The sequence below is a fragment of the Dermacentor andersoni genome, chromosome 3, assembly GCF_023375885.2.
Source record: "Dermacentor andersoni chromosome 3, qqDerAnde1_hic_scaffold, whole genome shotgun sequence".
Taxonomy (NCBI): domain Eukaryota; kingdom Metazoa; phylum Arthropoda; class Arachnida; order Ixodida; family Ixodidae; genus Dermacentor; species Dermacentor andersoni.
Genome location: NC_092816.1, coordinates 4773274 through 4787915, shown reverse-complemented (window position 1 = coordinate 4787915; position 14642 = coordinate 4773274). Strand labels below are relative to the sequence as shown.

General features: G+C 47.1%; 1 protein-coding gene and 1 long non-coding RNA gene across 4 annotated transcripts in view; one reads left to right on the top strand and one right to left on the bottom strand.

The window, feature by feature from the left end:
* Positions 1 to 14642, top strand: part of Rbp6 (RNA-binding protein 6) — a 1068785-nt gene that overhangs the window by 889802 nt on the left and 164341 nt on the right. For all 3 annotated transcript variants that reach the window (XM_050169782.3, XM_050169781.3, XM_050169783.3), the window contains one exon: positions 4078 to 4147. In XM_050169782.3, coding sequence (XP_050025739.1) covers positions 4078 to 4147 — 70 coding nt within the window. The remainder of the gene's footprint in view (positions 1 to 4077; positions 4148 to 14642) is intronic.
* LOC129382155 (uncharacterized) overlaps positions 1 to 14642 on the bottom strand; it is a 73235-nt gene that overhangs the window by 48594 nt on the left and 9999 nt on the right. The window lies entirely within an intron of this gene.

The following is a 14642-nucleotide window of genomic DNA, read 5'->3' as shown; positions in this document are numbered from 1 at the left end:
TTACAAAAGTGACACGCAGGTGTTAGGATAAAGGTTCTTTAATGCTCTCATACACTGCGTTGAGCATGGTTGCGTGACATAATGGACGGTCCAAAAGTTGAACAGTGGGGTGTCGTGAGGTTTTTGACAGTGGAAGGTGTTTCCCAAAAAGCTAATAGTCACCGTATGGCTGCCGTGTACGTTGAATGTTACATTTCGTTGGCCACGGTGAAACGTTGCAGCGAACGATTCATAGAAGGACGTGAAAGCTGCAAAGACGATCCAAGACCGGACTAAAGCCACCGTGCAATCACCCCAACACAACTGCAAAAGCTGATGAGCTGATTAGACAAGAACGGAGGATAAGCATCGATGAACTGGAAGAGCGTGTGAACATCAGTCACGGTTCGGTTCGCACTTTAATTGATGAACATCTCGGTTATCTCGGTTAGATGCCGTTAGAAGACGGAGAGGTTCAACGCTGCCTTGACTCATCTGATCCCGTATTACAGTGAGGGTGACTACTTGTCTGCACTTTCGACCAGGAACGAATCATAGTGCCACTACTACGAGCCTGAAACACGACAGCTAAGCTTACAGTGGAAACATTCGAATTCACCACCCCCAGTGAAAGCAAGGGCCGTCATTTCTGCCGGAAAGGTGGTGACTTTTTTTTAGATAGTCAGGGGCTATTACTGATTTTAATTGCTAAACCTGGAGAGCCTATCGGTCGTTTCCGGTATAGTGAAACGCGGGATCGGCTGCATGTCACAATCAAAAACAAACGATGTGAAAAATAGGCGAATGGGATCATTTTGCTCCACGGAAGTGCCCGTCCCCACGTCGCTGATTTGGTTAACACAAAATTGGCAAACTTAAAGTAGGAAACGCTGCAACATCCGCCATAAAGCCGCAGACCTGTCGCCTTGTGACTTCCGCATTTCGGGGCAATTAAAAAACCCGCTGAAGGGAATCAGATTCGTGTCGTACGATGACGTGAAAGAGTCAGTTACCGAATTTTTGAAGCTGCAACCCGAGAAGCTCTATGAGACGGAAATCACGCGACTCGTTAGCCAGTAGTACAAATGTCTAAATGTACATGGAGACTACTTTAAAATAAAGTACCCCCGTTTTTCATATATTCGCATTTGACCCGCTCTCGTATATTTTGAAGAACTCCTGCTTTTCATATGCGCTCTCTGTTGCGATTGTGATTTCGGTGCAATTACTCACAATACACGACTGGTGACTGGCTTCTGCGCAATACACCAGAACAAAGGACAGCGTCATTGAGATTTTTTTCCCTGGCCGTTGCATATGTACAAAAAATGTAAACAAGGTTCTTGAATGAAAGAGTTTCATTAAAATATGTGTCCTCAACTTCTTCATTCAATGGCCTTTACATTCTTGATATTTGCGGCATGCGCTGCCTTGTTGGTTTTGAACTGATATAGTTCTAAAGTCCGTGTGACATTTTCTTTACTTATTGAATAGACGAAAAACACGGAACCGTTGATATCAGTTACTTGGGGTACAATTTTTGGCGTATAGGAATATATTCTTTTATGCAAAAATACATGTTTTTCTTGTCTTCACAGTGCGTAGCGGTCAAGAATTCGTTTGCAGCATCTTTAGCAATGGCAGTGCAGCTATTCATGTATTTGATCCCTCGACAAATTCTACAAGGAAGAGGCCGAACTGTCGTGAGCCCCCCCTCCCCCCCCCCCCCCCCCTTCGAACGAAATTCCTGGCTACGCCACTAGGTGGTAGGTGTCTCGTAACTGCCTGAAATATTTCTTCTGCAGAACGAAACGCGTTCACAGATTTTTTTTTGTTACCAATACTGGTTAGTTAAGTTTAGCCCCGAAGCTGCCGGCTGCAGTTCCAACTTGTGTGATGTGTGAACGCCTCTAATTTGAATGTCCTTCCTGTAAGTTTTCTTTTTCCTTTTTACCCCTGTTCTTTCTCTCCCTCCCTCTATCTCTCTTTTGAGGGATGGTTCAAAGGCAATGCTAAATTTATGGTATGTTGAAAGACAGCAACTCTACATTTTAGCTACTTTTCTTATAGCAATACATTTTAGGGCAAAGCGGTTGTTGCGAGGGAAGAGCCTTATCGGCGACTACGATGACGACGGGAAGCGGCTTCGATGGCAGCGGCTCTTCTGTTTCCTTTGCGAGGCCACAAATGTCGGTTCAGAAGCAATGGAACTTTGTAGGCCTCCAGAGAAACTCGTTGTCAAGTGTCTTTTTAACGTGCAGACTTTTATTTGGGTTGTCCCTGAAAAATGCTCTTTATAGCACAAGTTTCCCCAACAAGCTCCTATGCGTCGCTGTCCGACTAAAACGATGTCGCCTTTCTGTAGCTTTTTTTTTTGTCACACGTGGCAGGGCCCCCATCACACTACATTCTACGCTGGTATATGGATACGTGAAGCGGGACACCCGTGCACGCGCCTGCTTATAGTTACCCGATCTTTTCTTTTTTTCTAGCGGACTCCAAGGTTAGCAGCAGTGAAGAAAAATAAGGATCATCATTCTTGCCGTTAGGTGCCCGAAAATTCCCAAACGGACAAAAGAGATGCATAGCAAAGCGTCTCCTACAAAAAAAAAAAAAAAAAGTTGGCAGATGTGTGTCAATCCATCAAAGACAATGAAATTGTATAAGGGAGTTCTCAGGAGCCCTTCGAAGATCTGCTTGAAATCTTTTTAAGACTTTTCAAACGTTTCACTATAATTAGTACAATTCATTCGCTGTGCCCGCGCCATTATTCAAATGCCTCGCTATATCCGAGCTCAATATTTGTATAATGGACGAATATTTTGTATATTTGATACTTGTATATTGGAAGTCAGCGCTTTGTCCTTTCATCTGGCCGGCTCGTCTTGTTTCCTCCGTTCCATGTTGCGATGTACCAGTTTTAGAAAGCAACACCAACTCGCCCAGTCCTGAACCGTAATGTCTAATGTGCGTCGTTACATCCAACGCACGTTGCCGTCTGGCTTTGTCGCTCATCACCGACTCTCGCCGCCGACGCTGCGAGGCACTGCGGCCGACCGACGCGCAAATCCGAGAGCCGTGCAGCTCTGCCTGCGCGGGTGAGTCGCTTGTCCGTCCGCGGATCCCCGAGCTGCCGCATGAGGGGGAACCGCCGGGGGCTCGCGGGCCCAGCAGCTGGCGCGCATTCCGCTAGCCGGTCCGGTCTCGGCGGTTTCTCCCATCCCTGAGATGCGGAGCCGCGGACGGCAGCAGAAAAGCTGCTGGCCACATATTGCGACGCCTTGCGCATCTCTGCAGTGCGTCTAAAATATTCTTTTCTTTTTCTGCTGTTTGTGTTCTCGCTGAGGGAAATTCATAAAAGGACTGCACGCCGAGGAACAGGTCGATTTCAACGCATCACACGAGCAGTTAAACGGAATACGATCGGCCGGTGCACTGTGAGCTTCGCGTGCCCTCTCGTCTGCGTCACAAGTTGTCGGTACCAGCGTTGTAGCTGCGGTGCGCATGTGCTGCCACAACCCGGAAAGGGATTCACGGCGTTGCTGTCTCGCGCATTGCACATGCGCCATTCCCCGTTCTCACTTGAGTGGCAGAAACAAACAACCGTGTGCGTGAAGCGAACTTGAGTCATTCTTGTCGCTGCTGATCGTCCGTGCCGCAGTTGAAAGCAATGTTCGACTGCCTTTCGTAACAGTAGGTGCACTTGTAGTACCGATATCGCGCATCCAACGTCGAGAAGCGACCGTCGTCGACAATGGCGACGCGGCTGCTTCTACGCCGACGCCGACTGGGTTCGCTTTCGCGCCGGACACTCGACAGCTTCCTGTTCGCTATGCGCGAAGCGTCTCGAAAATTTCGGGTGCTATTTATTCGTTTCGAAAGGTTTCATTGACAAAAGAGGGCCAGCCCCACTCTCCCAATGTATCAGTACCGCATTCATTCATTCATTCATTCATCCTAGGGACGTCGGGTGCTTTTTCCCCTTGTTTACTAACATTGATTTATTCTATACGGAATCGCTTTTTCTTTTTATCCGCAGCGCTGTAAAGGTGGCGCTTCTCAGGACTTGATTGAAGTCATTCGTCTGTCTGTCTGCAGGTTGAATGCAAGAAGGCGCAGCCCAAAGAAGTCATGATGCCCAACAATGTGGCACGGGGAAGAGGTGCCGGTAAGTTCTGCCTCGCATCTCGTTTCTCTTTTCTTCTTTTGTCTATATTGATCTATCTTTAAACATATATTAGCATTTGCCAAATAAAATATGTTGTCGATCCAGTTTGTGCATATTAGATAAGAATTCTGCCACATGTGCTGTCAGGGACTTTTCTAATGAAAATTATATCTTCTTTCGTAAACTTATTTTTCGCACTGAAGTTATACTTGCACGATTTCCAAACTCCACGACGAATTTCCGGGTTCCATCTACAAAAGTGTCCTTCTTTCCTAGGTGTGTGTGGTTGTTATTAATTTAAAAAATTATCTCGTTCTGTAAAAAGAATAACATTTTCACGCCAGACATTGACGAAAAAGATTGCTTAACCAGCAGCAGCGCCGGTGTCACCACTTTTACTCCTTTCCGGGCAACATCCTTCGAGTTCTCACCGCCGTGCCACTAAAAGCAGGTCGCACACACAGCTTTCACGTGACGTCACCGACTCAGCTTCTCGCCACGCTGGTCCTGGTCCAGCATAATGTCTAGGATGACGTGGCAGCCATCTAATATTTTTGCACCTCTGAATTGGAGAGCTCTCGCATCGCCCGACCGCGCATGCGTTCCGTGGTCAGCAGAACACGGGAGGCACACGTTCCATTCGGGGCTCGCTTCTCTGCACAATTCCTAGAGTCAACTGTAAAAAAGTGATGTCCGTGAGAGTTGTTTCATGCAAATAGCGCGCGTGAAAGAAGTAGCGCAACTGTAGCGGCGTCCATTCTGTGCATAGTTAATGTTGGCACTTAATGTTGGCACTTACTTAGTTAATGTTGGCACTTAATGTTGGCACTTAAGCCGTCGGACTTGGTGATAAGATGTATATGTGGGTGTGCAACTACTTACAGAGGAGACCATTCCACGTGCACACAGAAAATGGCCCGACATCCGAGCATTACGGTAGCCGAGGAGTCCCTCAAGGCGGACTGCTTAGCCCGACTCTTTTCAATCTCACCCTCAGTGGATTAGTTTACAACCTGCCAAGCACCGTACGACTTTCCATCTATGCGGACGACATCTGCATTTGGGCATCAGGTGTGACACGACTTCAGCTTCGCGCTCGGCTTCAGAAGGCAGCCACAATGACATCTTGCTACCTTCGTGAACAAGGACTTGAAATTTCATGCGGAAAGTGCGCAATGGTGGCATTCACGAGGAAGCCAATGTCTGGTTACGGCGTATCTATTAACGGACAACTTATACCATACAGCAGAAGTCACAGATTCTTGGGAGTCGTAATTGACAGAGACCTGTCTTGGACTCCGCACGTCAATTACGTGAAAAAGCGGCTGACTGCTATCTGTCACCTGTTCAGGTTCCTTGCAGGAAAAAGTTGGGGAGTATCTATACACGCTATGTTACAGCTGTACATGGCGTTGTTCGTTGGATTCCTGCGATACAGCCTGCCTGCAATATCCAACACCTGCAAGACTAACCTGCGTACGATTCAGAGTATTCAAGCCCAAGCCCTTAAGATATGTCTTGGCTTACCACGCAGTGGATCAACGGCTGAAACCATTGCCCTTGCGCAGGATTACCCGATCACGACGCACATTACCGTTGAGACAATGCGTATGCATCTCAGGCATTATGCTAGGACCCCTTCCCACCACTTGGCGAGCCTCACTGCTGCAAGGCCCTGCTCGACATTTAGCGGTATTGTCAGGGCACATCGTTCGTCGTTTACTTCAGGGTACGCACCTGCGGCCGAGCCAGCGTTTCCTCCGTGGTGTTTGAGCCGTCCACAAGTACACATAATTTATTTATTTTATTTATTTAGTCATACTGTTAACCGTCACTTGAGGATCGTTACAGGGAGGGTCAGTAATTGAATTGTACATAGAACAAACATTGAAGATCATTTGTAGGAGAACATTTGTAATACATAGAACATTTGTAGAAAAAAAAACACACAGCTACATGCAAAAAACAAATATAAGCTATACAGTGTGAGCGAAATACTTATCAAGGCCAACCTCAAAATCACTCATAGCAGTTTTTTGTACCACATCTTTCGGTAATTCATTCCACATTTTAATAGCGTCAGAAAAGAAAGAAAAGCGGAATCAGTCTGTTCGAGCTATTATTGGTTGTACGAATGTACTGCGTGTTGTTCGTGGTAACCTTTTGTGAAAGAGCGTCAGACAATCATCCTTGTTTATTTTCACATCGGTGTGTAGTATGTGAAAAAGCAATTTCAATCGCTGCTTCTGCCTTCTTGATTCCAGTGGTTCTAAGTTACATATTTTTAACATTTCAGTTACCGAGTCACGTCGTCGATATTTAGAGCAGATAAAGCGAACTGACATTCTTTGAATTCTTTCTAGTTTATGTTTTAAAACCTTTTGATGGGGGCTCCACACAGCACCAGCGTATTCTAGACTCGGACGGATATATGTCTTGTGTGCAATCAACTTGACTTCTTTCGTCGCCTGGCGTAATTTCCTTTGCAAGTAGCACAACTTCCTGTACGTTGATTGACAAATATTTTCAACATGAGGACGCCAGTTCAATTTATCTGTTATGGTTATACCCAAATATTTGAGGCTACATACTTTTACCAGTATATTATCAGCAATATTATATTTGAACGAGATCACTTCCTTTCTTTTTGTTATGTGGGTGTAAGTGGTTCTTCTTAAATTAATTTCCATACCCCATTTTTGACACCATGAGCTTAAGTTTTGAAGGCACTGGTTGAGTTTAAATTGATCTTCCCTGCATGTTACCGGACAATAGATTAGGCAATCATCTGCGAAAAGCTTAATCTTTACAGGTGATTGGACAACCGCTGAGATATCATCAATGTATAGCAGAAAAAGTAGTGGCCCTAGTACGGAACCCTACGGCACGCCCGAATACACCTCACGATTTTCTGAAATAGTACCTGCCACTCTGACTGCTTGTTGGCGATCAGTTAAATACGCTCTTATCCAATCGAGAACATCCTCGCTAAGACCGACATTGCGAAGCTTGTAGAGCAGTTTACGGTGTGAAACTTTGTCAAAAGCCTTCGCAAAATCTGTGCATATAACATCGACTTGTACACAGGCATCTATAGCAACACAGAAATCATGAATCGTTTCGATCAACTGCGTTACAGTTGAAAGGCCACTGCGGAATCCATGCTGAAACGGACATAATAAGTCATTTTGTTCCAGAAATCCTGGAAAATTCCTGGAATGTTTCCCTACAAATCCTGGAACGATTCCAGGTCTACAGAAGAAGACAGATCTACCGGCCCCTGCTCTAAAACAGCTGAGCTTACTTCTTCTGCATGAAAAGTACAGCAACCACATGCACATCTATACCGATGGATCGACTACGTCGTGCAGTTCTTCTGGTGCCGTGGTTATACCAACGCGAGGAATGACACTGCGGTTCAAGACATCGCATGTCAGGACCTCAACGGTGGCAGAACTAACGGCCCTGCGTCGAGCACTGGAATTCATTGATTCTGAAGTACCTAGAAAATGGGCTGTGTTCTGTGATTCAAAACCGGCATTACAGTGCACGCAGTCAGTTCTCCGACACGGATGTCATGACCAATTGACATACGAAGTCGTGAAACTTTACCACGATGTCCAACAAAGAGGCCACGAGGTCGTTTTTCAATGGGTACCTGGCCACTGTGGGATCAGTGGCAATGATTCCGCCGATAACGCTGCTCGCACAGCACATCAAGAAGAGCACAGCGTTCCGATTCCGCTTTCGAGGACTGACGCTGCAAGGCAGCTTCGACACCTGGCACGCAGTCTCACAGTGACCGAGTGGAACTCGCCGACCTTAAGACTTACACGACTACATCGACTAAACCCCTCCCTGCAACTCCGACCTCCACTCGGACTTCCTCGACGTGAAGCCACACTTCTCTGTCGCCTTTGGTTATGCCCTAGAGAGACAAGAACTTGCCAAAGCTTTCCAAAAACTGGACAATCGGCCGCTTTCTGTGAGGTGCTGCTGGAACACCGCCCCCATCGCCCGTCGGCCCATAAAGCTGTGAAGGCACTTTTGTGTTTCTTAAGGACGACGGGTTTGTGCAACCTCCCGTGACTATTAAGGCAACTTCTGTAAAACCACACGCATCAGCGAACTTGACGCAATTTCCTTCTTTCCTTCCCTCCTCTCTCTCCCTGTGATCTTTGCTTTCCCCTTTCCCATTCCCCCGGTGTAGGGTAGCCAGCCGGTCGTTATTCTGGTTAACCTCCCTGCCTTCTACTTTTCTCTTTCCTCCTCCTCCAATTGCATCCGCCGCCCAGTTTTTCGAGGAATACTTGGGTTCAGCTCTGTCGTATAGGTCTAGTAACCTAACTGTTACAGCTCATGTAAAATGCACAAGAAACCTTCATGCCTTATGACTGACGCCCTGCCTAGCTAGAAAGCGCGTATATCCGGAAAGGAGATAAAAAAAGCAGGAAAATAACTGAAGACCAGTAACACTGTCGCGCTATTTTATTCCTTTTCTCTACTTTTCTTTTCTTCCACTTTTTTTTTTTTTTTTGTAACGCGGCTACTTTGGGAAACGCAGCGCTGCTCCAACAAAATTACCACTGGCGTCGCTCGCGAGTTGGCGTAGCTCTATTTGTCGCACTGGCTGTGTAAAAACACAACGCGTGAATCCCTTTTCCAGAGAGGCTTGAGTGGAAAAGAAATGCCCGTAGAACAACAAAAAAAGGTGGCACATGGCTTCGGCTGATAAACACGCGACCGAGTCAAAGATTTCAGACGAAACCGAGGAAATCCTGAACGGACTGAAGAGAAAAAAAAAAAGCCAACAAAAGGAAAGCCGCCCCGTACATCGCAGCAGCAGCAAAAAAGAGGAGGAGAGCTGGTGATGTACGAAGCTGCGTAGGAAGGAGGAGGCGTGGGACAGGAGGCGGCAGTAAATAACGCGAAGAATTGGCGGGATTAAAAGTATCCTCCGAAAGCGTAGGAAACGCCGACCTTCGTTCCCCCTGGACGCGCTTTTCTTTTCCAAATCTTCTTGGTGGGCGAAAAAGCGAAGAGACGGCAAGACTGAAGCCAAGAGCGGCGCGGGGAGTCCAGCCGAAGGTTGCGCAAAAAAGAAAGACAAGCACTGCGCCCAGAAAGCTGAACATGACAGCGGAGACATTAATAATGATCCCCCTCAAAGGGCTGGTGGAGGGGCTCAAACACGGCCTGCGCACGGCTTGTCCTCCGAAAGAAAATCGGGAGAAGCGCAGGAGAACGCGGGGCTGCCCGGCATTGCGGGAGAGCCAGCAGGAGAAGCCCGCCAGAAAGGCGCTTGGCACAAAAGTGTGTAACCCTAATGGATCCATTTTTCCCCTGGTCTCGCCTCTTTTGTGTCGTTCGAGGAGAGCGCTGCGCGATGACGGAGCGAGCAGCCATCAATAAGCCGCTCCTCCTTCGGAGGCGGCCATATTGGAAGCATTTTTGCTCCTCGCGAGCATTGTCGCGGGGTTGGGGCGGCAGCGCCACCTACACCGCCCTTCCGCAAATAACGGTGTAACTCGCCACCTCGACAGAGAAGCGCAGCATGCGGGTGCACAATACGCGCGGCATCTGCTTGGCACGACGGGCCTGCTGGCGGCTTCGGGAATTTGCTGCGAAACGGCGAACGACGGGCACGCGCAGTGACAGAAAGAGGCCAGTCTTGGCTCCTGACGGCTCGTAACTAGAGTGCGTCCAGAGATGTCTGGCGAGGCGATGACGAAGCTGAACTAAGCGGAAGTGTTGTTTCTACCGCAAAGCTCGGGTTTTTCTCGGGAAATATCGTTCTCAGGATAGAAGCTAGGGTTTAAAACGAATGTTAATCTAAGCAGTATTAGCAAATTACGCTTCTGGAATATTTCAACTACCAGTGTTACCGTGATATAAAGTTTCGTATCAGCCAGAAAAAATAACCAGAACACGAGACCCTAGGCAACGACCTGGTATAACTATTATGGAGCGAAAAAACATTTATTTGTGCGCGTTATTTTGCGCCCTAATACTTGTACCTTGTAATACTTGTACTTGTCTGAGCATAGGCACCGACTACGGGGGCGGCTCCGGGACCCGAGCGCCCCTCCGAAGTTTTCCGGGGTGTGAGAGGGGGGAGCCCCTTCCGGCGGTGCCGAAGCCTACCGCGCGTCCCCACCTAAAGTGTCATTACCAGAGTTTTGTCACCTGCATCATTTGAGGTTTTGTTTGGGTGGCCTCTGCACTCTCACTTAGTCTTATTGTGGCTAATCGCTTACTCCATCATTGTTGGCGGTGACGTGCACGACATGTAATTCATACTTTCGCTATATTTCTGCAAATCCTGACCACAGGAGGACACGCGCATTAGAAGCACCAGCGACGAGTGCCCCATCCGTATTTTCTCAGTTAAACATTGTTTTCAATGTACACTGTAAACACCATGTACAAACAGAAGATATTTCAATATACACACAGAATAAGGTTTATTATATTTTTGACAGAGAAGGAGGTAGCCAATTAACAATTATTGCTAAAGGTATGGATAGCCCATGTCTACGGAATGAGTATGTTGCTGTACGTTCGCCTCGCTTCAAATTCTGTTGCACGCTTTTTTAACCGGAAAAGAAAAAAAAAAACTGCAGACTTCACTGACCTCCTCGGCAGACTCTTCTATCAACGGCGTGTGAAATGCACGTGATTGATATGTGTCTCAGTGTTCCTTCTCTTTCCAGTAAGCAATACTAATGACTCCTGAAAAAAGAAAGATCTCTTCTAATAATTTACGACATTTATTAGGGATGAAAACATCGCTACTTGCATGCAGAGGTCTTAGATATGTGCAGGGTGTCCCGACTATACCAGTAATGTTTTCGTTACTGAGATTTAATTAGGTAATTGCAATTAACTGTCTAAATCGAGGCGTACTATCATAGTTATTCATATTTCAGTGAGGTATTTGTATGCAAAGCCAGAGGACGCCTAACTGCGGTATTTTCAGCGACGCATACAAATTTTTTCCGACTGATAAATAAACCCTGCGAAATCTGGCGAATACCACGTGACTGCGCTCCCACCCGCATCATAAAGCAGCGCCCTCGGACAGGCTTCTTCTGAGTTAGCCAGAACGAAATGAAGAAAATAAAGGAAAAGATCACCGCCCAAGCACTCCGTACAAATGGTTAACCAGCGAAGCTGAAACGTGCGGCCCCGGTGTTTATCACTGGGTAAATCCCAACGGTTCATTAAACCACGGCTTGGTAGGCTGCGGAATCCTCGGTACGCAGTTGCTGTATGCGCTCGGCTGCACGAGCCTGTTCTTGTGCCCGGCCTGCAGCATCGGGATGGCGTAGACGAGCTCGTTCCCGGTTCTGCTCGCGGCGCTGCTGGTCGAAAGCTACCTGCTCCTCAGGACTACGTATGACGCATGGCCTACCCGTTTCAGAGCCGAAGAAGAACTACAGTGCGCCCGCTCGGCTGCGACGGAGCGCAACAACCTCACTAATGGCGCAGCCAATCGCGCGCCTCTCTTTCGCCTTTCTTTTTATCGTGCATTTGCATGGCGTTGCGCCAGAGGATTTTTCGGCGTGCAGGCGACAGACGGACAGACGGGTGAATCGGCTAGCCATATTCAGCTTCGCTGTAAAACATCGTGATCGAACTAGTGTCTTATCTGCCGCGCTTCAGCCGAAGTAACACGTCGCGTTTGGTGTTAGTTGGAAACAAGCTGTGATAGCTGTTGTCTTAGCGTAGATAAAGTGCACGGTTGGTTTTTTTTTTTTTTTTGCCACAACGCCTATCACCACAGAACCAAATTGACAATGTGTAAATGTGGAATGTGTGACAATGTGTAAAGGTGCGTTTTCTTTCGTCCCGGTCACCATGTCTTTCTCTAATAAGCAGAAAGTAAAAATATCCTTGCCTAAGGAGCTGCAAATGACAACACGAGGAACGCCGCAAATATGTACCAGTCATGGAATTATGGCGGTAGACCAAACACGTCGACTATCATCAGAAATGATGAAAACCTGAAACAAACCGGCGGCTTCAAAAATAGCGACGTAAGACTCCATCTTTGAGTCCTAGCCTACGCAAGGATGTTCTTGCATTTATGGCCTCAAACCCACATGTTCGCGTGCTGGACGTGATCGCCGAGGTACCAATTTCCTAGTCATCTGTTTGCAAGATTCTAAACGATCGCCTTTCACCCGTACCACCTTAACGAGCACCAATGCTCGGAAGATAGGGACCTGTAGAACCGTCTAGATTTCTCGAATTGGGTCCTCACAGAAGCTGATGAGTCACCGGACTTTTTGAGCAACATCATGTGCAAAGATGAAGCCAATTTTTACAGACACGCCCAGGTGAATTTTACATAATGCACACTATTGGAGTGGCTACAATGTACACTGGGTAAAGCACAATCTGCACCAGTACCAGTGGTCGTTCGATGTGGGGTGTACCCGCCGTGGTTGCTCAGTGGCTATGGTGTTGGGCTGCTGAGCACGAGGTCGCGGGATCGAATCCCGGCCACGGCGGCCGCATTTCGATGGGGGCGAAATGCGAAAACACCCGTGTACATAGATTTAGGTGCACGTTAAAGAACCCGAGGTGGTCCAAAGTTCCGGAGTCCCGCACTACGGCGTGCCTCATAATCCGAAAGTGGTTTTGGAACGTAAAACCCCATAATTTAATTTAATTTTGTTAATTAATGTGGGGTGCGGAATTTACGCCGGTCCTATAATCTGTCCCACCTTCTTCGATCACACACTTAACTGGAGAGCGTTACGTTGACGAAACACTTGAAAGAGTGGTGGATGAGTTGCTCAGCGAATTCCCGCTGTCACGTCTTCCACTTGTGTTGTATCAGCAAGATGATGCGCCAGCACACAGGAGCAGGTGAACACGAAAGTGGCTGGATGCGACTTTTCATGTGTAATAGGTTGGAAGGCATGGGCCTGTAAATTGGCCGGCTAGGTCGCCTGACCTATCTCCACTCACTTTCTTTCTTTAGGGTCAGATGAAAGATCTTGTTTACGTGATCGAGATAGACGTCAAATTAGCTCAAGAGAATGCGATACAGTATTAGCAATAGCGAAGTATACCACTATTACACGAAGGAAGATTACACCAGCGAGAGACGCCAGATTCTTGGTGGTGGGAGAGGACTTATGCTGCGAAATTAGAACTGTCTCCTACTATGAGGTCTTGTAAACTGTCACATAAGGCTGTCACTGCAGTGAACAAGTTTTGGAGGTCACGTGGAGTTTCTTCAAGTGCAAGAAACACACACACCTATATATATATATATATATATATATATATATATATATGTGTGTGTGTGTGTGTGTGTGTGTGTGTGTGTGTGTGTGTTCCGGGGGGGGGGGGTGTTCAGAATGCTGGTTCTCCCCCCCCCCCGGGGGGGTAAATGAAAGCTTTCCGCCTATGCTACAGTCTATGGGAAAGTTATACAGAAATCAAGAATGATTCAGCAAGCTCTCAACAACATTGCGGACTTTCTTACCTTCTTTGGCATCCAGCTTTTTCATAAGTCGGCTTACATCTAGATCGAAATTAAGGCTAGAATGATAAACTACCCCATATTGCATGTTTGCCTTCACATAGCCGGACAAATACACTCGCAAGTCAACGTCTCCGAATCCTCAGTAAGTGTAAGACCAAGACTGTAGAGCCAGCACATGGGTGAAACAATTATGCCGCTCCTGGACACAAATTGTAGATCTGGTGAAAAGAATAATGTCGAAATCATGGGGAGTGGATGAGCGGATATCATGGAAAATTGCAGATGCGTTGCTTGTGTCCAAGGTGTTCATGGTATGAATTACAAGCAGCGCACAATAAAGACAACTCATCGAACACAGGCATGCGAGTATACCGACAGGTCTTTTCAACTTTACCATGCTTCCAGACTTCTACGAGAAAAAGCAAACGAACAAGCACCTAGGCTGAGTAGAAGCGCAGCCCACGGCACAAATTCTTTGCTTCAAGATCTCGGAACCTGGTCGCAAGATAGCATGCCAGCTAGCATACGAGCTGCAAAGTCAACTACCCTTCCTTTGAAAAACACAACCTCAGGAGCACCGGAAATCGAAACACAATGGCGCAATGACGAGCAATATTCACACACCATTTCTCCAGAAGCTGATGCTTAGCACGGGTAGCGCAAGGATCTCATTGCGCTGACACGACCATGCACTTCGCTGCAGCCGACTTCCGAATGCTGCATATGCTGTGAGGGTCACCCTCATGCTTCAAGGCCATATGTGCCACGCGTTGATGCCTTCAAACTTTCCTTTCTTGTGAATACTGTAGTCGACTACTGCCTTGACGCAGATGTATTTATTGAAACGCACACAACTGAATCATTTGAGCGCAAACTGTCATTATGTGTTTGCTGAATGTATTGTTTGTTTATTGCGGAACTGGTGTTACGTGTTTGTTGAAAATCCTTTTTCCCCTACCCCTGTAACAGCCCGCAAGAACTAACAGTATCGGA